The sequence below is a fragment of the Schistocerca cancellata genome, chromosome 9, assembly GCF_023864275.1.
Source record: "Schistocerca cancellata isolate TAMUIC-IGC-003103 chromosome 9, iqSchCanc2.1, whole genome shotgun sequence".
Classification (NCBI taxonomy): domain Eukaryota; kingdom Metazoa; phylum Arthropoda; class Insecta; order Orthoptera; family Acrididae; genus Schistocerca; species Schistocerca cancellata.
This window is the reverse complement of record NC_064634.1, coordinates 112,255,568-112,278,261: the sequence shown is the minus strand read 5'-3', so window position 1 is coordinate 112,278,261 and position 22,694 is coordinate 112,255,568. Positions and strand designations below refer to the sequence as shown.

Here is a 22,694-nt window from a genome sequence, read left to right as displayed (position 1 = left end):
CCCAGCCAGCTTCTTCATGTGGTGAGAGCTGTTGTGTACTCTTACTGTATGTTCAATGCAGTGTAAAAAATTTCTACTGGATGCAAGGCATGGATCCTACAAAACACATTTCAGGTGGCTCTGAAAAACACACAAAACTGGGAAGCATTTTTCTATATCTGAATTTTCAATGTGAGGTAATGTTTTGTATTGTTTCATTATTTGTATGATCTATCAATCATAATCCTGACCTCTCTCTATGGTTTGGAATATGCTAGTTTTACAATTACAATACACTGTCTGAGAGGAAAATATGGAAATATCTGACCATTTACATGATTTTTTAAGTTTTTTTTTTTCCATATACGAAATCTGTTAAAAAATTTTTCGTACACTTACCTTTTATTTATTGTGCATGGTATCCTTTGATATACTCTCCTCCACAATTGATACATTGCTCCCAATGCAGTTTACACTTCCAAAAGCAGTCTTGGTACATCTCTTGCTGGATCTCGCGTAGGGCCGTCTGCGAATTTTCTATTATCTCATCTACCATTGTGAATCTTTCTCCTTTCAATAGGGTTTCAATTTTGGAAATAAAAAAAAAAAAGTCCCCAGGAGCCAGGTCAGGAGAGTTTGGAGGATAAGGCAGCACAGTGATTTCATTTTTTGTGCAATAGTCATGCACGAACAGGGATGAATGTGTGGGTGCATTATAGTGATGCAAGAGCCGTGAATTGTCTCGTCACATTTCAGGCCATATCCACATAAAATTTTCTCACAGACATTGCAACATGTCCTGATACTAACACTGGTTAACAGTTTGTCCCGGTGGCATGAATTTATGATGAGCTAACCCCCCCATCGACCTTGCCGCTGGTGGGGAGGCTTGAGTGCCTCAGCGATACAGATGGCTGTACCGTAGGTGCAACCACAACGGAGGGGTATCTGTTGAGAGGCCAGACAAACATGTGGTTCCTGAAGAGGGGCAGCAGCCTTTTCAGTAGTTGCAGGGGCAACAGTCTGGATGATTGACTGATCTGGCCTTGTAACATTAACCAAAACGGCCTTGCTGTGCTGGTACTGCGAACGGCTGAAAGCAAGGGGAAACTACAGCCGTAATTTTTCCCGAGGACATGCAGCTCTACTGTAGGACTTGGAAGAGCAGTTGAACGGAATGGACAGTGTCTTGAAAGGAGGATATAAGATGAACATCAACAAAAGCAAAACGAGGATAATGGAATGTAGTCAAATTAAGTCGGGTGATGCTGAGGGAATTAGATTAGGAAATGAGACACTTAAAGTAGTAAAGGAGTTTTGCTATTTAGGGAGTAAAATAACCGATGATGGTCGAAGTAGAGAGGATATAAAATGTAGACTGGCAATGGCAAGGAAAGCGTTTCTCAAGAAGAGGAATTTGTTAACATCGAGTATAGATTTAAGTGTCAGGAAGTCGTTTCTGAAAGTATTTGTATGGAGTGTAGCCATGTATGGAAGTGAAACATGGACGATAACTAGTTTGGACAAGAAGAGAATAGAAGCTTTCGAAATGTGGTGCTACAGAAGAATGCTGAAGATAAGGTGGGTAGATCACGTAACTAATGAGGAGGTATTGAATAGGATTGGGGAGAAGAGAAGTTTGTGGCACAACTTGACTAGAAGAAGGGATCGGTTGGTAGGACATGTTTTGAGGCATCAAGGGATCACAAATTTAGCATTGGAGGGCAGTGTGGAGGGTAAAAATCGTAGAGGGAGACCAAGAGATGAATACACTAAGCAGATTCAGAAGGATGTAGGTTGCAGTAGATACTGGGAGATGAAGAAGCTTGCACAGGATAGAGTAGCATGGAGAGCTGCATCAAACCAGTCTCAGGACTGAAGACCACAACAACAACAACAATCCTTCAAAACTCAAAGAAAACGGATCAGCATGGCTTTGACATTTGATCTGACCTGACAACCTTTTTTTTGTCTTGGAGAACCTTCTCTGACCCATTGTGAAGATTGAACCTTTGTCTCATCATCATAACTATAGACCCACATCTCATCATCAGTTATGATTCTCTTAAGGAACATCTCGTTCATATGTGCATGATACAAAAGCTCTCTATAGATTGTGAGGCTTGGCTCATGAGCCATGGGATGAATTTTGTGGCAACATGATGCATTCCCAAATGCTCCGTCAGGATTTCATGATGTGATGCTATTGTTACATTCTTCTGCAATCTCTCAGGCAGTCAGTATTTGATTGGCACACACAATTTCCTCGACATTCCTGACATGAGTGTCATCCGAAGATGTTGAAGGGAGTCCTGAACGAGGGTCATCTTTAACTTTCGTCTGATCATTTTTAAACCATTTGTTAACATCGCGTATGGCTTAAGCACTCACTCATCACTGTAGGCTTCCTGCATCATTTGGTGTGCGTCTGTATAGGTTTGCCTGAGTTACATGCAAAATTTAATGCAGGCAAGTTGCTCCTCTAACTCTGTCACTTCATAATTCACAAATTATGTGACATAACATTTACTCAATACTGCAATGAGCAATAACTAACAGACATACAACAATGAAAATCTGGCAGTTACACATTAAACACAGGCTTGTGTAGGGATGCCAACTGCATTTCACTCCAATACACCACTGGTGTGACATTACGATGTTCCGGAATTTTTTGAACAGACTTCGTATACAGTGCTTTATACCCTCTTGTCAGAAAAGTTCCAGGACAGGTTTTTTTAATTTTTTATTTCTGAGTTTGAAATACTAAAAAGGAGCAATTGTTTTGAAATACTAAAAAGGAGTCATTGTTTTATGTTCCTGGTATTTGCACATCCTTGAAATGACCTTGGCTATTTTTCCACACCAACTTACTAGGTGGCAGTGATGTGCTTAGCAAAACACTGTTTGGGTTCTTGGCACATTGGATGCTGATTTGGAACAAAGAGTGAACATTAAGTTCTGCGTTAAGCTTGGGAAAACCCCAAGTGAAATTTGAACAATGATTAAGCAAGTATATGCAGGAAAGGCACTTTCACGAAGTTGTGTTTTCGAGTGGCACAAAAGGTTTCATGAAGGCAGAGGTTCAGTGGAAGACAACCCCAAAGCTAGTTGCCTGCCTACAGCACATACCGATGCAAATGTGGAGCATTTTTTTTTTGTAGTCTTCAGTCCTGAGACTGGTTTGATGCAGCTCTCCATGCTACTCTATCCTGTGCAAGCTTCTTCATCTCCCAGTATCTACTGCAACCTACATCCTTCTGAATCTGCTTAGTGTATTCATCTCTTGGTCTCCCTCTACGATTTTTACCCTCCACACTGCCCTCCAATGCTAAATTTGTGATCCCTTGATGCCTCAAAACATGTCCTACCAACCGATCCCTTCTTCTAGTCAAGTTGTGCCACAAACTTCTCTTCTCCCCAATCCTATTCAATACTTCCTCATTAGTTATGTGATCTACCCATCTAATCTTCAGCATTCTTCTGTAGCACCACATTTCGAAAGCTTCTATTCTCTTCTTGTCCAAACTAGTTATCGTCCATGTTTCACTTCCATACATGGCTACACTCCATACAAATACTTTCAGAAACGACTTCCTGACACTTAAATCTATACTCGATGTTAACAAATTCCTCTTCTTGAGAAACGCTTTCCTTGCCATTGCCAGTCTACATTTTATATCCTCTCTACTTCGACCATCATCGGTTATTTTACTCCCTAAATAGCAAAACTCCTTTACTACTTTAAGTGTCTCATTTCCTAATCTAATTCCCTCAGCATTGCCCGACTTAATTTGACTACATTCCATTATCCTCGTTTTGCTTTTGCTGATGTTCATCTTATATCCTCCTTTCAAGACACTGTCCATTCCGTTCAACTGCTCTTCCAAGTCCTTTGCTGTCTCCGACAGAACCACAATGTCATCGGCGAACCTCAAAGTTTTTACTTCTTCTCCATGAATCCTAATACCTATTCCAAATTTTTCTTTTGTTTCCTTTACTGCTTGCTCAATATACAGATTGAATAACATCGGGGAGAGGCTACAACCCTGTCTTACTCCTTTCCCAACCACTGCTTCCCTTTCATGCCCCTCGACTCTTATAACTGCCATCTGGTTTCTGTACAAACTGTAAATAGCCTTTCGCTCCCTGTATTTTACCCCTGCCACCTTCAGAATTTGAAAGAGAGTATTCCAGTTAACATTGTCAAAAGCTTTCTCTAAGTCTACAAATGCTAGAAACGTAGGTTTGCCTTTTCTTAATCTTTCTTCTAAGATAAGCCGTAAGGTCAGTATTGCCTCACGTGTTCCAACATTTCTACGGAATCCAAACTGATCTTCCCCGAGGTCGGCTTCTACCAGTTTTTCCATTCGTCTATAAAGAATTCGCGTTAGTATTTTGCAGCTGTGACTTATTAAACTGATAGTTCGGTAATTTTCACATCTGTCAACACCTGCTTTCTTTGGGATTGGAATTATTATATTCTTCTTGAAGTCTGAGGGTATTTCGCCTGTCTCATACATCGTGCTCACCAGATGGTAGAGTTTTGTCATGACTGGCTCTCCCGAGGCCATCAGTAGTTCAAATGGAATGTTGTCTACTCCCGGGGCCTTGTTTCGACTCAGGTCTTTCAGTGCTCTGTCAAACTCTTCACGCAGTATCTTATCTCCCATTTCGTCTTCATCTACATCCTCTTCCATTTCCATAATATTGTCCTCAAGTACATCGCCCTTGTATAAACCCTCTATATACTCCTTCCACCTTTCTGCCTTCCCTTCTTTGCTTAGAACTGGGTTGCCATCTGAGCTCTTGATATTCATACAAGTGTTTCTCTTCTCTCCAAAGGTCTCTTTAATTTTCCTGTAGGCAGTATCTATCTTACCCCTAGTGAGACAAGCCTCTACATCCTTACATTTGTCCTCTAGCCATCCCTGCTTAGCCATTTTGCACTTCCTGTCGATCTCATTTTTGAGACGTTTGTATTCCTTTTTGCCTGCTTCATTTACTGCATTTTTATATTTTCTCCTTTCATCAATTAAATTCAATATTTCTTCTGTTACCCAAGGATTTCTATTAGCCCTCGTCTTTTTACCTACTTGATCCTCTGCTGCCTTCACTACTTCATCCCTCAGAGCTACCCATTCTTCTTCTACTGTATTTCTTTCCCCCATTCCTGTCAATTGTTCCCTTATGCTCTCCCTGAAACTCTGTACAACCTCTGGTTCTTTCAGTTTATCCAGGTCCCATCTCCTTAAATTCCCACCTTTTTGCAGTTTCTTCAGTTTCAATCTGCAGTTCATAACCAATAGATTGTGGTCAGAATCCACATCTGCCCCAGGAAATGTCTTACAATTTAAAACCTGGTTCCTAAATCTCTGTCTTACCATTATATAATCTATCTGATACCTTTTAGTATCTCCAGGATTCTTCCAGGTATACAACCTTCTTTTATGATTCTTGAACCAAGTGTTGGCTATGATTAAGTTATGCTCTGTGCAAAATTCTACAAGGCGGCTTCCTCTTTCATTCCTTCCCCCCAATCCATATTCACCTACTATGTTTCCTTCTCTCCCTTTTCCTACTGACGAATTCCAGTCACCCATGACTATTAAATTTTCGTCTCCCTTCACTACCTGAATAATTTCTTTTATCTCGTCATACATTTCATCTATTTCTTCATCATCTGCAGAGGTAGTTGGCATATAAACTTGTACTAATGTAGTAGGCATGGGCTTTGTGTCTATCTTGGCCACAATAATGCGTTCACTATGCTGTTTGTAGTAGCTAACCTGCACTCCTATTTTTTTATTCATTATTAAACCTACTCCTGCATTACCCCTATTTGATTTTGTATTTATAACCCTGTAATCACCTGACCAAAAGTCTTGTTCCTCCTGCCACCGAACTTCACTGATTCCCACTATATCTAACTTTAACCTATCCATTTCCCTTTTTAAATTTTCTAATGAAAGGCAGTTATTGCAAGAAGCCCATCATTTAATGTGTGTGATATCAGAAGAACTTAAATTTAAATTGTGATGTGTATCATAAGATTTTACGCAAAGATTTAGGGAAACGAAAACTTAATGCGAAGCTCGTCCCTCACGTGCTAACACACGAAAAGAAAGAGGAAAGATGAAGAATTTCTGCTGAACTAATAGATAGAGCCGGGTGTGATTCGACATTTCTGTCAAAAATTACTGCTGGGGATGAAAGTTGGTGCTACCAGTATGACACTCACACGATGTGTCCGAGTGCTGAATGGTGTGGTCCTGGATCACCAGCATCGAAAAAAAATCAAATGACAACCTTCAAGAATAAAGGCAACATCCAGAATGAGATTTTCACTCTGCAGCGGAGTGTGCGCTGGTATGAAACATCCTGGCAGATTAAAACTGTGTGCCGGACTGAGACTCGAACTCGGGACCTTTGCCTTTCGCGGGCAAGTGCTCTACCAACTGAGCTACCGAAGCACTACTCACGCCCCGTCCTCACAGCTTTACCTCTGCCAGTATCTCGTCTCGTGCCTTCCAAAGTGTGAGTTGTGCTTGGGTAGCTCAGTTGGTAGAGCAATTGCCTGCAAAAGGAAAAGGTCCAGAGTTCGAGTCTCAGTCCAGCACACAGATTTAATCTGCCAGGAAATTTCATATTAGCGCACACTCCGCTGCAGAGTGAAAATCTCATTCTGGAAACATCCCCCAGGCTGTGGTTAAGCCATGTCTCTGCAATATCCTTTCTTTCAGGAGTGCTAGTTCTGCAGGGTTCACAGGAGAGCTTCTGTAAAGTTTGGATGGTAGGAGACAAGGTACTGGCAGAAGTAAAGCTATGAGGATGGGGCGTGAGTTGTGCTTGGGTAGCTCAGTTGGTAGAGCACTTGCCTGCGAAGGGCAAAGGTCCTGAGTTCGAGTCTCGGTCCGGTACACAGTTTTAATCTGCCAGGAAGTTTCAAAGGTGACATTGACTGCATTCTTTGATAGTAAAGGATTAGTTCACCATGAGTATGTTCCTCCAGGTCAATCAGTGAACCAAACTCTTTACATCGAAGTCTTGAAACATTTGCGACAAGCAATTTGATGTCACTACCCTGATTTCTGGCATTGTCAGGACTGGTTCTTACTGCATGAGAATGCACGACCCCATGCTGCTTTATCTTTTACCAAGTATCTGGCCAGACACACTGTTATTGGCACCCCACATCTGACACATTTGCCTGCTCTTTCACCTTTAGAGTTTTTCTTGTTTCTGCAGATGCACACCACAGAGCTCTTTGGCTTCAGTGATAATTGGAGCACTGGCTGTGCAACTAGAGGACGCACAAATTCATGAGGGTGGTGTTTTAAGGAAGAGAATGGCACACGATAGGGAGATGAAGAAGCACAATGAGCAGTGGACGAGTCAGAACACAACACGTGAGATGCTGCAATGGAGCTGGGTTGTGGACCCATGGAGGGTGCGAGTGCACCGGCATCACGGGCAACTGGGTCTGGCATAGTGCTGTTTAGTGAGGATGAAACAAGCCACTGCAGCTGGCACCCTGAAGGTTCTGGACTGCAGAGCAGAAACTAGTACTCCTAGATTCATGGTTGGTAACTTCATCAAGTACCGTTCCTTTAGAATTTATCAACTATTTTTCATAAGACTCATGTTGTCAAGTGCTGAAAGGCTCAGGTTATGTGGAATCTTGTGCAGGTTTGGCTAGAAATGTGGCAGTCTTGGGGTATGCTCCTGAGTTGTGTCTTAGTGGGAAAATGTAAAGCATTACAACTAAAATTAACAGGTGTTTCACATCTGGCCCATTACTGTTTTCTGCTGTGGAGTTATTTCCTATGCACTTAAACTTACTGTGTGCTTAAAAATATCTAAAACACAGAGTGGCTAAAGGCCTTCAAAACTATCTGTTGTGTGGCTGTAGTTGTAGTCCAGTGGTTGTTACTTCTGATATTTTCAAGTTAAATGTTTGGAACTGACATAGGCCACTTAATTTATTTTAGCAAAGGAAATTTTGCATATGAGTTCTAGAGCTGCCTAGTTGAAATATTCTCTGTTATTATTCTTACTCTCATCTTTAACATGTTTGGACAGTAATGCCATATGTGTTGTTTTAGAGTAATTTGTGGCAGTAAAATGGTTTATGTCTAGTCTCCAATCACACCACCGTGTTTAAATTGTTATCACCCAATATTTTTAAAACCTTACACCAGTTATGCTGCAGGATTTGCGGGCTTATTCACTGACAAGTCATAACCTTATGTCTGATTAAGTTTCAAGCAGCTAGCGCCCATATCATTTCATGTGACTCGCTGGACTTAGGTGTAACAGGCTGTGGTGACAGCACTGAAGGCACCACTTAGTGCAAATATTGTTTGTGTGTGCTGTGTCAATTGAGGCCTATGTCTGAGGAAGTCTGTTAGACAATTAGCTTTATTAGTGGTCTGAACTGAAACTCCCAAGTGCCTGTGTCTGCAGAGGATGGTGTATTTCTGAATTTAAAATGGCTGGTGTCCATTCAAAACGATAACTTCATTTGAGAATTTAAAGATGGCTAAGAGAAGATTAAACTTTAGATTAAATCTATTTGTGCAGGCTTCTTGTTTAGTTTGAAAATTTAAACAGCTAGTGCCGATTAAATTTGTGAATTTAAAGGCAGCTAAGCACCAAGTTAAACCCAATCTTTTGTCTGTTTGCGCAATCTTTTGACCATTGGTAACCTGATTTTATTTTATACTGTATGTAGTTTGCAATTTAGGCAGATTTTAACAATTCAAGTTGGGAAATCGAGTTAAGTTTTTAAGGCAGCTACACACCGCTTCAAATTATAGTGTTTTTATATGTAGATGGCGGCACCCACTGCTGATTTGATTGATTCTATGGCTTATGTGGTTATTTCTATACAACAGTTGGTGTCAATTGGAACTGAGAATCATAAAAGATCCTTTTAGGTGACACTACTGAGAACCATGAGGAATATTATGGTCCTGTTGTTATTTAGTAATGAAAGACCAGTTGAATCTGGATTACTTGTTAGCTTGTGTCATTTGTTCTAAATGTGGCTGGGGCCAGTTGAAACTTAAGAACCCCAATTGACCAGGTCCTGTTGAATTAAGTTGAAAACTGTAATGTGTTTTTATGTACTGTGGCTAATGCAAATTGTGCATTGTTTTCTTAATAACCAAGTGCCTTGCTCAAAAGCTGGAGTACAATTTTGTCAATAAATGAAATTTCATTTTTTGTGCCTACTTCCTTTCACTCCAGGACAATACAAAAATTCAGATATTAGATGATTGAGAAGATTTGTAAAGGGGTGTGTCCACTAGCAAGTTAACTACCGCAAGTTACCTGCAGAAGCTATTTCAAGTTTTTTCAACTTCCAGAAGTAGCTTTCGTAAGATAGTGGAAACAGTTTCTTGTCTCTTGCTGCAAATATTTGGTGCAGATGTCAGTTGCTGGACATTTTTCTCGAACTCGCAGAGGTTTTGTGTTTTCAATATCAGTATGAAAATGGCAGTGTCAAACAGGAGATCAGCACAATGACAGTTAGGCTGAAACAAATGTACCACTGGAACTCCTAAACATGTATAATTGACCACCATCAGCTAGGGAAATGCAAAATGAATTTACTGATTACTTCATTCCTCCAGAGAGGAAACCAGAATGGCAATACAGATATCTTTAAATTATAGGTGATTTTTTAAAATGTTAATATAAATGTTTTCCATTTGTAATAAAAGTAATAAATACTTTTCATAAAAATTCAAGAGTAATTAAATGGTGATCTCTTGGCGCTATTATAGCTAGCCAAATTTCTGTTTTCAAATATCTTGTCGCAACATATACAAGAGATACTTAAAACGTTCATGTGACATTCTCAGAAAATTCCAAGAAAAGTCATCCGATTTTAGTTCATTCCATAGCATTTCTTGATAATGTCAATTTCTATGCCTCTGTGTCCATTTCTTCACCCAAGCATTTCTTCTTTTCTTAACTTTTTGTTTTCCATCACAATTTTTTAAAATAATAACAATGTAACAACAGTGGCCACTGCTCTGGTAATTAAGCATGGCAATGTGGCTCAAGTGGAAACACTTCTCTAATTACTTGGAGCAAGTTACTGAAATTAACTTGGCCAAGTGACTTGCAGAAGTAAACTTGTACATCTTTTTTCCTAACGTAAACACCTGTTTTAAGTGTTTGCAGAAGTTACTTGCTAGTGGATACACACTGTGACACTTGCACATTCAAGACTGCCAGTATATATGTTAATGTAATTGGATGGCCAAGAAGGTGAGTCTGGCCTCAGCAGCCAGAGACTGTGTGTGTGTGTGTGTGTGTGTGTGTGTGTGTGTGTGTGTGTGTGCGCGCGCACTCATGTGCACATGTTGTCTAATTCTGATGCAAGCCTTTTTGGCTGAAAGCTTATTTGTTTGACAGTTTTATCGTGCGGCTATCTGTGGCTCAGTATCTCCGCTGTAAGCTGAATAGCAACTATCCTTTTCATAATATTGTCTTGAATAGATAATAAATCTACTCACCAAGCAGTGATGGGAGAACACACATATAAAAGGTATTACAGTTTAAAAAATTGTGAAGGCTTTTGTGGCAACTTGTCGACAAACTGCCTGTGGGTTTCTGTCCCAGATTCTTCATCCTATGTCTGTTTGACGATTTTCCCAACATTTCGCCAGCACCTACATTGCTGGTGGTGGACCATCAGCAATGGAAGGTGAAGCTTGTGTTGGCAAAACGTCAAAAAAATCATCAAACAAATGTCATCCGAAGAACCCACGAAAGAACCCAACAGGCAGTTTGTATTACAGTTTCAAAAATTCGGAGTCAGTCCTTCCTTCCCATCCTGTCTGGTAAGTCTCCCCTGACCTCGATGACTTTTCTGAATTCTAGCCCTTTACCTACACTTCACCAGCGCTTTTCTTTAACCCCTGTTCCTTCCCATTCAACCCTTCTACCCGAAGGAGGCGCCATTGGTTCTGAAGGCTTGCAAACTGTGTAACTTCTTACTCATGTTCTTGTGCTGCCATTTGGTGAGTCGATTTTTTATCTACCTAATTACATTATATTTTCAAAAACTAATTATTTTCACGAGTATATACCTTAAGGCACTGGTTAGTGACATAGGGGAAAATAAGTCAATTTTCTGACATTATCACCTATAAAGTCCAATACTACATGTAACACAAAAGTTACTGAGCTTAGATGTTTAGGAAGACATGTGACACTTGCCCATTCAAAATGTCCTCATTGTGCCGCACTGGCATCTGGTCATACTCGTATGCATTGCTGAGGATGCGCAACACATCCTCCAGGCTGCTGCTTGCAGTCAACTCATCCCTCAGCAGGAGCATCGTCTTGTATGACAGGTAGTAGTAGGAGGCGATGCGGCCCATCGAGCTTGCCGTCACACCTCGTTGGTCCTGTACAGGTACAATTGTCAGCTCACATAGCTCTTTAATTCTTGCGAGGTCTGACACTAAAATATTAACCGCTACTTTGTTCACAGGATTCATTGTAGACACACTATCAGTACAGCATGCTAGGGAATCACTTGTGGTTGAATGGAGAGGGTAGCCGTGCACAGGCTAACACAATCAGGTCTATCAATACACAATTGTTAAGAGTGAACAGGAAGTAAATTTTAGCAAATCAGAGATAATTTACATCATTTAACCAGCAAATGAGATCAAGGGTTCATGTCACAGCTCTTAAAACTTAACAGTAATATGTGAAGTCACAAAATAACTTATAAGCTAAAACAAACAAAATGGCAATGAATTCTGCAGAAAATTGTAATCAAGAAACAATCAGTTACACTGAAATGATAGACTATGGACGGCCAAGAATTTGGTGCATGAGAAGTGCTCTTTCTCAGGTGCCATAGCTCTCTCACCTGGCTGCACACTTCCCCCACTGCCATGCCACATTGTCCAAGAAAGAGGAGGGGGATGAGGTGGAAAACTGTGACAGTGCTGCATTTATATAGCTATGTACTGCATACAGCTTGATTTCAGTTTTCTCAACAACACAGATCACAAACAAAACAAAATTTCAATATTATTTATTTTTTTCTCACACCGAGATGTAGCACAATTTTTATCTGGTGTAAACTGTTGGCATACAGACAGAGACTGACAGTTTCACTGATTTTCACACTCAGTTTGCCACAAACATGACACTCACTGAAATACTTTATCATGTTTGCACCCAACGCTTCCCGAGGAAAACAATGCTGACATTCTGGATGGTTTTAACATAAAAGAATTTGTTTTTTAAATGGGTATTGCACTGCAGATCAATCATTCCATCTGCACATACACAGGAGCACTTTCAACTGAACTGACAAACACTCTTGTAAACAGTTGTAAGTTTGGAAACCATCCCTGTAATTCTTTCCACACCCCAAAGAAATTTTTCAATCCTCGAATTTACCTAAACACCAGAGAGCTTAGGGAAATGGACAGCTCTTTTGTCAGAATTTGTCCCAGGCAATCTCTTTCGTCAGAATTTGCCACTTCTGCAACACACTATTGTTTTGAAATGAATCCCCATCAAATTAGAAGTAAGTTGCACCCCACCTTGTAATGTCTTACTGTGGGTGGCGTGCAGCTAAGTCCACTTGAAACTTAAGGCCTGAAATCCATTTCAAATGTTCTAATTTTCATTCTTGCTCTCTTTTTTCCTTCATAAATTCAACAATAGCAGGTTTTAAATAAAATAATCATTCCAGGCTGTCCCTTGATTTAACCAACATACTTCCCAGTAATATATAAAATCTACATACTCTTCATTCAGTTGCATCGAATACTGTTGCAGCTGACAGTAGAATAATGCGCGCGACTTCAAAGTTTTACTATTCATACCACCAATTTCATTATGTGCTCCGTGCCTACAAATTTAGTGTAAAATACTTCAGTGTACATATTGAATCCCACCTGTCGATTATTGTAATTTTTTGCTCTTTCATCAACAACTAAATCTTTAAATTCTTGCTGCATGGTGTTGAAATGTCAGTCCATAGCAAACTGTGGTACGCACGTCGATTATGCAACTGTATGTTTGCTGTGTCTCCCATGAGGATATTCTTGATGATAAATAATAAGGCACAGGTAAACAAGAACATGGATTTATTACGACCACAACAGAGAGGTTTATAGCAAAAGTAGTACAACTTCTCAGGCACCAACAGGTATAAAGGTATATGCCTGGAAAACACAGTAAATGAACATAGTGGGAGATGAAGATTTGGCATAGTTGGTCACCAGGTAGATTTTGGGATATCTCTGGAAAGTCACTTCCGACTGCGCTCTGACTGATGGGCTGCTAAGAGCCTCTGACTGATGGGCTGCTAAGAGCCGGTGCATGAACTAGCCTAGAGCTCCAATGGAGCAAACTGTCGACGTGGTGGCTTGCGCCACCCAATATAGCCAGGGCGCAGAGGAATCTGTGCCGATCCAGTTTTGCACACATGACACAGTGGAGGAAATAGGTCCTGGGCATGAAGGACCTCTGGTGGGGCTTATCCTGCTGCCTGTCATCCTCGTTGTGATCAACGAAGTCTAGGGAGGCTATGTCTTATACATATGCCAACTCGTGATGCTTCGCTGTTTGAGGGGTTGCCGATACCTTTATGTGAACAGCGGGTACTTGGCAATATTTCATGATAGATAATGAAAATTCTTACCCTCCTCTTATGCCATCCTCAATCCTTTTTAAAGACTTGTGACGACAGATCGCTAGACTGCCTACTTTCGTGCAAACAGCCGCTGAACCTGTAAACTCCTCTTATACCATGAACAAATATCACAGGATAAACAGCATCGACACCATGATCCTGCCAAACTGGAGATAGTCATGTTGACTGAAAAATGCCACACTGCAATGCTACTTGAAATGTCGTGCTGTACGGAGTACTTCTGAGAAATACCAAGGAAATCTGAGACAGGCCGAAGATCAGCCCGCACATCATGCTCATGTGCAGCTTGGCACACCGCTGACGATCCTGTGACAGATCATTACCTTAACATATTAATAAAGTGATCTGTTTCTATTTAAATGGTGTGCCTACGGCAAATACTAAAGTTCTGCTAATGGACCACAAGTACCCTCAAAGTTGAGTAAATACCTCTTCAATTACTTTCAGTACCTTTATATCAAAAGTAGCCAATTATCTGGCACTGTCCTCTTACTCACAGATTCCAATCTAATATTAGATTGCAAAAGAATTGAATTTTAAAAATATAATTACACTATGCTTATATGACACACCCTTCCCTCTCTTAACTCCACCCCCACCAATGCAATGCTAGGGGTGTCCAAACCTACAGTATTTTTTCCAGACAGTAAGTCACATGTGATTTCCCCTTTGCCAACCCCATCCCTTGTGGTTCATTAGCATCAGGGCCATTATCAGTCAACCTAGTGACCCAAATCTGAGACACACACACAACCTCCAAGCTGCTAGGTAAGCCTTACTCCAACTGTATATTTTCTGTATAATAAATCACATATTTCATTGTAATTTCCCCCTATTATATCCAAGTTATGTTTACAACTCACTAATTTCCAGTACGACCAGCATGACACTCACAAATAGGGAAGACAAGGGTTCTTAGCCCCCCTCCCCAGTAACTGTTTTCTGGAATAAAAACATTTTGTGCACTAAGTTTGGCTGTAATTGCTCAACTTTAAAAAATTTTATATTTAAACATTAGGACATGATAAAATGCTACATACCTCCTCAAATGTGACACAAGAGGCATCTGCAAGCACCATAAGAGCTCTTTGCACGAGGCCAGACAAGAAATTGTTTACATTGTGTGGTTCCAATGTTTCCAGGTTATAATACGATGGATTCTGAAGTAACCGCCGGAAGAAGTAGGTCCACGTAAGGTAGTCCAGTGCATCCTGTTTTGTTCTGCAAAAACAGGAAATAAAAATATTGCTTGCTATATAGGAAATACCACCATCACTCTCAAAATGGATGGCTGCGTGCAAGTATTTTTAATACCTCTGAAAGTCTCAAGTTATTCGAACAGTTTTGAATTACTAGTAGCTTGTAAGTAAAGGAGTAAATCTCTATTAAAAGCTCTTTCCCATTACAACATTCACTTTCTTGAGGAGGACGTTGTATATTGTTCGATTACACCAACAAATAATTTGATGCTCAAACAGGTCTTGGGGGTAATTTTTCTGGAACGGAAGCTGCAGAATACTTTGCCGAGATAGGTGCTCATATTCTTCTTCAGATGTGACCACAGGGCACTGTAGTGGCAAGCCTATGTTAGTTCACTAGAAAGGCAAGGATGCCAGGAGAAGAAAGTCTTTAATACCACTGCAGGAGATACCTACTTCGAGAGTACACCACTGCAGAATCAAATCACAGAACCAGCGCTGTAGGATATCTGTCGTGAGCCCATGTGTTAACATTCAGGAACTCACTGGAGCCCATTTCTGTTGTTCTGGCTTCTGGGCCCCGGCTTCATGTTAGTGTGTACTTATCAGGTTCATTTCTCTGTGGCACAGACAATTCCTAGCAACCCCATTGCTGGTTCTCACATTTTGCTGAGCTGAAATCCCTTGTCTGTTGGTTATGTCATTCCATATACATACTTGAATCACTTCTTTGCTGATGGAGACCCAGCAGGTCAAGGCAAACAGGAGAATCACGGTCTCTCTGAAGTGCACGTTGTGACTGGTATCTAGACAGTGGTCACATGAGAAGATTTTTCTGGCTGACCTACTCTGCAGGGAAGTCTACATCCATTGTACCTTTCTTTAGCAGTATAACAAACCTCTTCATTTCCAATTTAACACAAGCAAATATAGCAGAGTTACCACCTTCTCACACCATTGCTAAGAGCTCAGTGATCTTGTGTGCAATACAATTATCTGTCTTTCTGGCACTAAGGTTTGCTAACATTATTAGAGAAGACAGTGAGTCACCATCAAGATGACTACTCTGTAATTCACGCTAATCCTATTAAATCATTTTTTGATTAAACTTGAAGCAATCAGTTCATTATTCCAGAATGAGATTTTCACTCTGCAGCGGAGTGTGCGCTGATATGAAACTTCCTGGCAGATTAAAACAGTGTGCCCGACCGAGACTCGAACTCGGGACCTTTGCCTTTCGCGGGCAAGTGCTCTACCAACAGAGCTACCGAAGCACGACTCACGTCCGGTACTCACAGCTTTACTTCTGCCAGTACCTCGTCTCCTACCTTCCAAACTTTACAGAAGCTCTCCTGCGAACCTTGCAGAACTAGCACTCCTGAAAGAAAGGATATTGCGGAGACATGGCTTAGCCACAGCCTGGGGGATGTTTCCAGAATGAGATTTTCACTCTGCAGCGGAGTGTGCGCTGATATGAAACTTCCTGGCAGATTAAAACTGTGTGCCCGACCGAGACTCGAACTCGGGACCTTTGCCTTTCGCGGGCAAGTGCTCTACCAACTGAGCTACCGAAGCACGACTCACGTCCGGTACTCACAGCTTTACTTCTGCCAGTACCTCGTCTCCTACCTTCCAAACTTTACAGAAGCTCTCCTGCGAACCTTGCAGAACTAGCACTCCTGAAAGAAAGGATATTGCGGAGACATGGCTTAGCCACAGCCTGGGGGATGTTTCCAGAATGAGATTTTCACTCTGCAGCGGAGTGTGCGCTGATATGAAACTTCCTGGCAGATTAAAACTGTGTGCCCGACCGAGACTCGAACTCGGGACCTTTGCCTTTCGCGGGCAAGTGCTCTACCAACTGAGCTACCGAAGCACGACTCACGTCCGGTACTCACAGCTTTACTTCTGCCAGTACCTCGTCTCCTACCTTCCAAACTTTACAGAAGCTCTCCTGCGAACCTTGCAGAACTAGCACTCCTGAAAGAAAGGATATTGCGGAGACATGGCTTAGCCACAGCCTGGGGGATGTTTCCAGAATGAGATTTTCACTCTGCAGCGGAGTGTGCGCTGATATGAAACTTCCTGGCAGATTAAAACTGTGTGCCCGACCGAGACTCGAACTCGGGACCTTTGCCTTTCGCGGGCAAGTGCTCTACCAACTGAGCTACCGAAGCACGACTCACGTCCGGTACTCACAGCTTTACTTCTGCCAGTACCTCGTCTCCTACCTTCCAAACCTTTCTTTCAGGAGTGCTAGTTCTGCAAGGTTCGCAGGAGAGCTTCTGTAAAGTTTGGAAGGTAGGAGACGAGGTACTGGCAGAAGTAAGGTTGTGAGTACCGGGCGTGAGTCGTGCTCAGTAGCTCAGTTGGTAGAGCACTTGCCCGCGAAAGGCAAAGGTCCCGAGTTCGAGTCTCGGTCGGGCACACAGTTTTAATCTGCCAGGAAGTTTCATATCAGCGCACACTCCGCTGCAGAGTGAAAATCTCATTCTGGAAACATCCCCCAGGCTGTGGCTAAGCCATGTCTCCGCAATATCCTTTCTTTCAGGAGTGCTAGTTCTGCAAGGTTCGCAGGAGAGCTTCTGTAAAGTTTGGAAGGTAGGAGACGAGGTACTGGCAGAAGTAAAGCTGTGAGTACCGGACGTGAGTCGTGCTTCGGTAGCTCAGTTGGTAGAGCACTTGCCCGCGAAAGGCAAAGATCCCGAGTTCGAGTCTCGGTCGGGCACACAGTTTTAATCTGCCAGGAAGTTTCATATCAGCGCACACTCCGCTGCAGAGTGTAAATCTCATTCTGGAAACATCCCCCAGGCTGTGGCTAAGCCATGTCTCCGCAATATCCTTTCTTTCAGGAGTGCTAGTTCTGCAAGGTTCGCAGGAGAGCTTCTGTAAAGTTTGGAAGGTAGGAGACGAGGTACTGGCAGAAGTAAAGCTGTGAGTACCGGACGTGAGTCGTGCTTCGGTAGCTCAGTTGGTAGAGCACTTGCCCGCGAAAGGCAAAGGTCCCGAGTTCGAGTCTCGGTCGGGCACACAGTTTTAATCTGCCAGGAAGTTTCAGTTCATTATTGTTTGATTCTGTTAATAACTTCTGAAAAGAAAATCAAACACGGAGGTACTACTGGTGCAGAGAAGCTGGAGACCCAGGTTCTTAAAACTGACAGTGTATTTGGCGGGTGTAGAACACAATCTGGTACGGCGTTTCTGTCATATGTTCCCAGAGTGATGGACAGAATCAGCCGTATATTGCGCAAACACAGTGTAAAGATGATTTTCAAACTGAAGGAAGATCAGAGAGTGTCTTAGATCGGCAAAGGAGATAAGGGACCCACTTGCAATGTCGGGAATATACCGTGTACCATGCACATGCGGAAAAGTTTATGTTGGAATGACTGGATGATCAATCAATACTAGGGTCAAAGAACATAAGCAACATTGCAGGTTGGGGCAGGTGGAGAAATTGGTCTTGGCAGAGCACGCACTGAGTGAGACCGACCACGTAATAAAATTCGCCAACATGGAAGTTCTGACTGTAGAGAAGCACTATCACACTCGCTTGCTCAGAGAAGCTGTAGAAATACAAGAACAAGCTAACAGCTTCAACAAGAAAGAGGAAGGCCTTAAGGTAAATTGATCCTGGCTTCCCGAACTGTCGCAGGTAGCAAGAGGAGAACCGCAACGGACATGACCGCAGAGAAGCCCTCGGACTTTGGCGTGCCAGGTACATATAGTCTGCAGCCGTGGCTCGGCTCCAGTTAACCACCAGCAATGGAGAGTGAAGCTTTGACAAAGACGTCAGTAAAAACATCAGATGAACATTGGCCAAAGAACCCGAGACAGAAGCCAATAGGAAGTTTGAAAATTTTTTGTCATGGCAAATACAGGTATGCATGAATGGTCTGTAATGAGCACTCAGAAAGCTGTGAAACGAAGTTAATATGGTACGATTTCATTAGATCTGTTATTACTCTCTCTCTCTCTCTCTCTCTCTCTCTCTCTCTCACACACACACACACACACACACACACACACACTTTATATAGTGAGTAGGTCTTTTTAGGTCTTTTTTACTTTAATTTTCATTAGATTAACTGCATTATTAAATATGTCAGCTTCGGTTATCAGACCCACAATGATTCATATTCTGAATACAAAAGTAACTGTGACTGCATGAGGTAATAAAGATCTCTCTTTCAAAGAAGCATACCTAATTGTACCAGCAACTATCTCAGCATTGATGTGGTCAGGTAGAACTTCAAGTAAGCTGGATTCTACAGGGAAAGGCTCGTACAGGAACTTTTTGTAATAATTCTTCTTAATGTCATGAACTAAGACAACAGCAACCTGAAATTAAAAAATAAATAAATCAAATTATATTTCAACAGATGACATATTCTGACATCCATAGTTATTATAAAAATGGATGTGTGTGTGTTTCACATAGCCTCCTAAACCACTGGACCAATTTGAATGAAACTTTGTACAAATGTACTTACTGTCAGGTGGCAATTGCTATGAAGGAAAGAATCACCTACCTGCCAAAGGGGTGGGGAGAAAAAAAAAAAGCGCGCGCACGCACGCACGCACACACACACACACACACACACACACACACACACACACACACACACACGCAAGCATAGAATGCAATGCTACAATTCCCAGATTTTATTCACACAGTAGTTGAGAATGAGAGAACTTGGCAACTTGCTACAAAATTTACACGCAATTTCAAATCTTTCCAAAATTTTTTCTTGTTGACAACACCTACAAAATGATGAAAGGAAAAATGTTGATTGTGCACTACTGTTATGCTGTTCATACAGTAAAAGTTCTGCATGAGGCAGGATGTTATAATTTGTTACTTTTATTTATTTATCAATCTGTAGACAATGTAAATTTCATGGTTGTTGTCGCACATAACTACAGAGACAGAGATACATAAATGTACTCAATTACCCATATAAATATATATATACATATATTACTTGCCTTACTGAGTTGCCCATTTGGACATTGTATTTCACAGTTCTTTTGAACATGTTGAAAATGTTCCTTAATTGCAGTAATTAATCATTAGCATAGTTATCAACAAAATTTACACATCACTTTAGGTATTCTTTTATTATTATTATTGGTGTTTTGCCCTTAAAGAGCGCATTTGGACTAAACTACATGGCCAGTTCCTTTTGCTGCCTTCCTTGCTGCCCAAACTTCCCTCATTCGCTCGCTGTGTTTCTGTTTCCGGTCCTCTGTCCATGCTTCTTGTCGGCTTCGTGTCTTCGGCTTCATCTTGATTGCCTTTTTGGTTGCCCATATTTCTTTCATCTTCTGGCTGTGATCTTGCTTTCGTTCTTCGGTCCATTTTATGCCTGTTCGTTTGTCGCATTGTATCTCATGTAGTTTACTTTTCTTAATGATGTTTCTGAACTTTATTCTGTCGTTTATTGTGTCTACTGTTATGTTGAGCTGGTTCAGGTCGTTTTCTACCTCTGCCACCCATTTGTTGTTTCTAGTGGTTACCCAGTCAAAGATCTGTTTGGTCAGCCTGTGTGATGGCATTCTGTATAGGTGTCCATAGAATTGTAGTCTGCGTTTTCTAATCTTTTCTGTGATTGTCTCCGTATGTTTGTACAGTTCCTCTGTAGGTTTCTTGATCCATATTCCATTGTTGTTAGTTGCGCCAAATATTTTCCTAAGTATTTTCCTTTCTACTTTTTCTAATTGTCTGATACGTGTATGCCCTCGGATTAGTGTGGTCTCTGCTGCATATAGTGCCTCGGGGAGCACCACCGTGTCGTAATGGCGTAATTTGGCTTTTTGTGAGATAGACTTCTTGTTGTAATGATTCCACACTACTTTGTATGCCTTGTCCAGTTTAGTCTTTCTTTCTTCATTTGAGTCTCTGTTATGTCCACTCATTTGTAGTGTTTCACCGAGGTATTTGAAGTTTGCTGTTTTGTAAATCGTGCCATACTTTGTGTTCAGAGATGAGAGTTTCTTTGGGCTCATAAACTGTGTCTTTTCGTAAGAGATCTGTAGTCCAGTTTTGGAAGCGATTTCGTGCAGTTTTTCAATAGCGTCTTTTGTTTCCTTTATACCTTTCGTGACAATCGCCAAATCATCTGCAAAAGCCAGGCATTTAATCTGTAGGTTTCCTAAGGTTATCCCCTGTTGTGATGTTTCCCATTCTTTTATGACCTTATCTAACACCAGATTGAAAAGGAGAGGTGAGAGGCCATCGCCTTGTCGGACACCTGTGCGAATTTCGAAGGGCTGTGATAGTTCCCCACAGAACTTTACTTTGGAGGTCGTGTTGGTTAAAGTTTGCTCTATGATAGCTCGTGTTTTGTTGTCTACTTTGTATTCTGCTAGAATTTTGAAGAGAGTTTTCCGGTCGATAGAGTCGTACGCCTTTTTGAAGTCAACAAAGGTAATGATCAGGTTCTGTTTGTGTTGTAAAATCATTTTCAGGTTCCAAATTTGTTCCGCACAAGACCGCCCTTTACGGAAGCCTGCTTGGTATTCCCCAATCAAGTGGTCGGTTTGGCATTCTAGTCTGTTCAGTAAAGCTTTAGAGAGGATCTTGTATGTGACCGGTAGTAGGGATATTCCTCTGTAGTTGTTCGGGTTAGTCTTGTCACCTTTTTTGTGTAGTGGGTGTATTAGGGCAGTTTTCCAGTCGTCAGGAATTTTCATGGTTTTCCAGATGTCTTCCAAGATCCTGTGGATGTCTTTGGTGAGTTCTGGGTCTTGTAACTTCCAGATTTCCGCGATGATGCCATCTTCTCCTGGTGCTCTACGATACTTGAGTGACTTTATTATTTCTTTAACTTCTTCTAGAGTTGGAGGTTCACTATCTGGATTGTATGTGCTCGTTTCTGTCATCATTTCTTCCATGGGGGGGTCCGTGTTGAGCAGTTTTTCAAAGTACTTTGCCAGAATGTCACAATTGTTTTTGGTATTGGTTTCTGGGGTTCCATCCGGTCTTCTGAAGCACAAGTTTGGTGGTTGATATCCAGTCATATTTTCTCTGAACGTTCTGTAGAAGTTTCTTGTATTGTTCTTCATGAAGTCCGATTCGATCTCTGTCAGTCGCTGTTTGTCATACTGTCGTTTTTCACTGCGAATGATTTTGCTTGATTGCTTCTGTGTTTTCAAGAAGTTCATCCAATTCTCTTGGGATTTGTGGCAACTAAATTTTTTCCATGCACTGATTCGTTGGTCAATAGTTTGGTCACATGTGTGGTTCCACCAACGGTGTTTCCGTGTTCGTGGTGCTTGTGCTAGTTTCATGGCCTCTCGGATTCTTCGTGAAAGTTGTGTCCAGTCTGTCGTTTTCTCCATTTTAATTTTGTGTAATATTTGTGTCTGGTTTAAAGTAACGTACTCTGGATCTGGTCTAACAATTTTGTTCTTCTGGAGCTTTTTCTTGGGCAAAAGACGAATCCTGATCTGTAGTAGGTGGTGGTCTGAGTCGAAGTAGCCTTTACGGGTGTCTATGTTCAAAATTTCTTTTTGTGAGTCTTTCTGCACTATTATGTGGTCGATTTGTAGTTCTTGCTTTCCGCTGGGGAATTTCCATGTGGTAAGTTTTCGTGTTGGTTTCTTGAATTTTGTTGACATAATGGCGAGGTCGTGGCTTTTGCAAAAGTCTATCAGATGTTTTCCGTTTTTGTTGGTGTCCTTGTGTGGGGTATGTTTTCCTGTGATATGTCTGTATATCTTTTCTTTTCCGAGTTTGGCGTTGAAGTCTCCCAGTTTTATTTTGACTTTATGTGCAGGAATTTTTCTGATAGTTTCTTCCATTGTCGTCC

General features: G+C 41.4%; 1 protein-coding gene across 2 annotated transcripts in view; it reads right to left on the bottom strand.

The window, feature by feature from the left end:
* Window positions 1-22,694, bottom strand: part of LOC126101615 (activating signal cointegrator 1 complex subunit 3) — a 258,264-nt gene that overhangs the window by 23,289 nt on the left and 212,281 nt on the right. For both annotated transcript variants that reach the window (XM_049912297.1, XM_049912298.1), the window contains 3 exons: window positions 19,085-19,221; window positions 14,722-14,902; window positions 11,215-11,405 (listed from right to left, as the gene is read on the bottom strand). In XM_049912297.1, coding sequence (XP_049768254.1) covers window positions 11,215-11,405; window positions 14,722-14,902; window positions 19,085-19,221 — 509 coding nt within the window. The remainder of the gene's footprint in view (window positions 1-11,214; window positions 11,406-14,721; window positions 14,903-19,084; window positions 19,222-22,694) is intronic.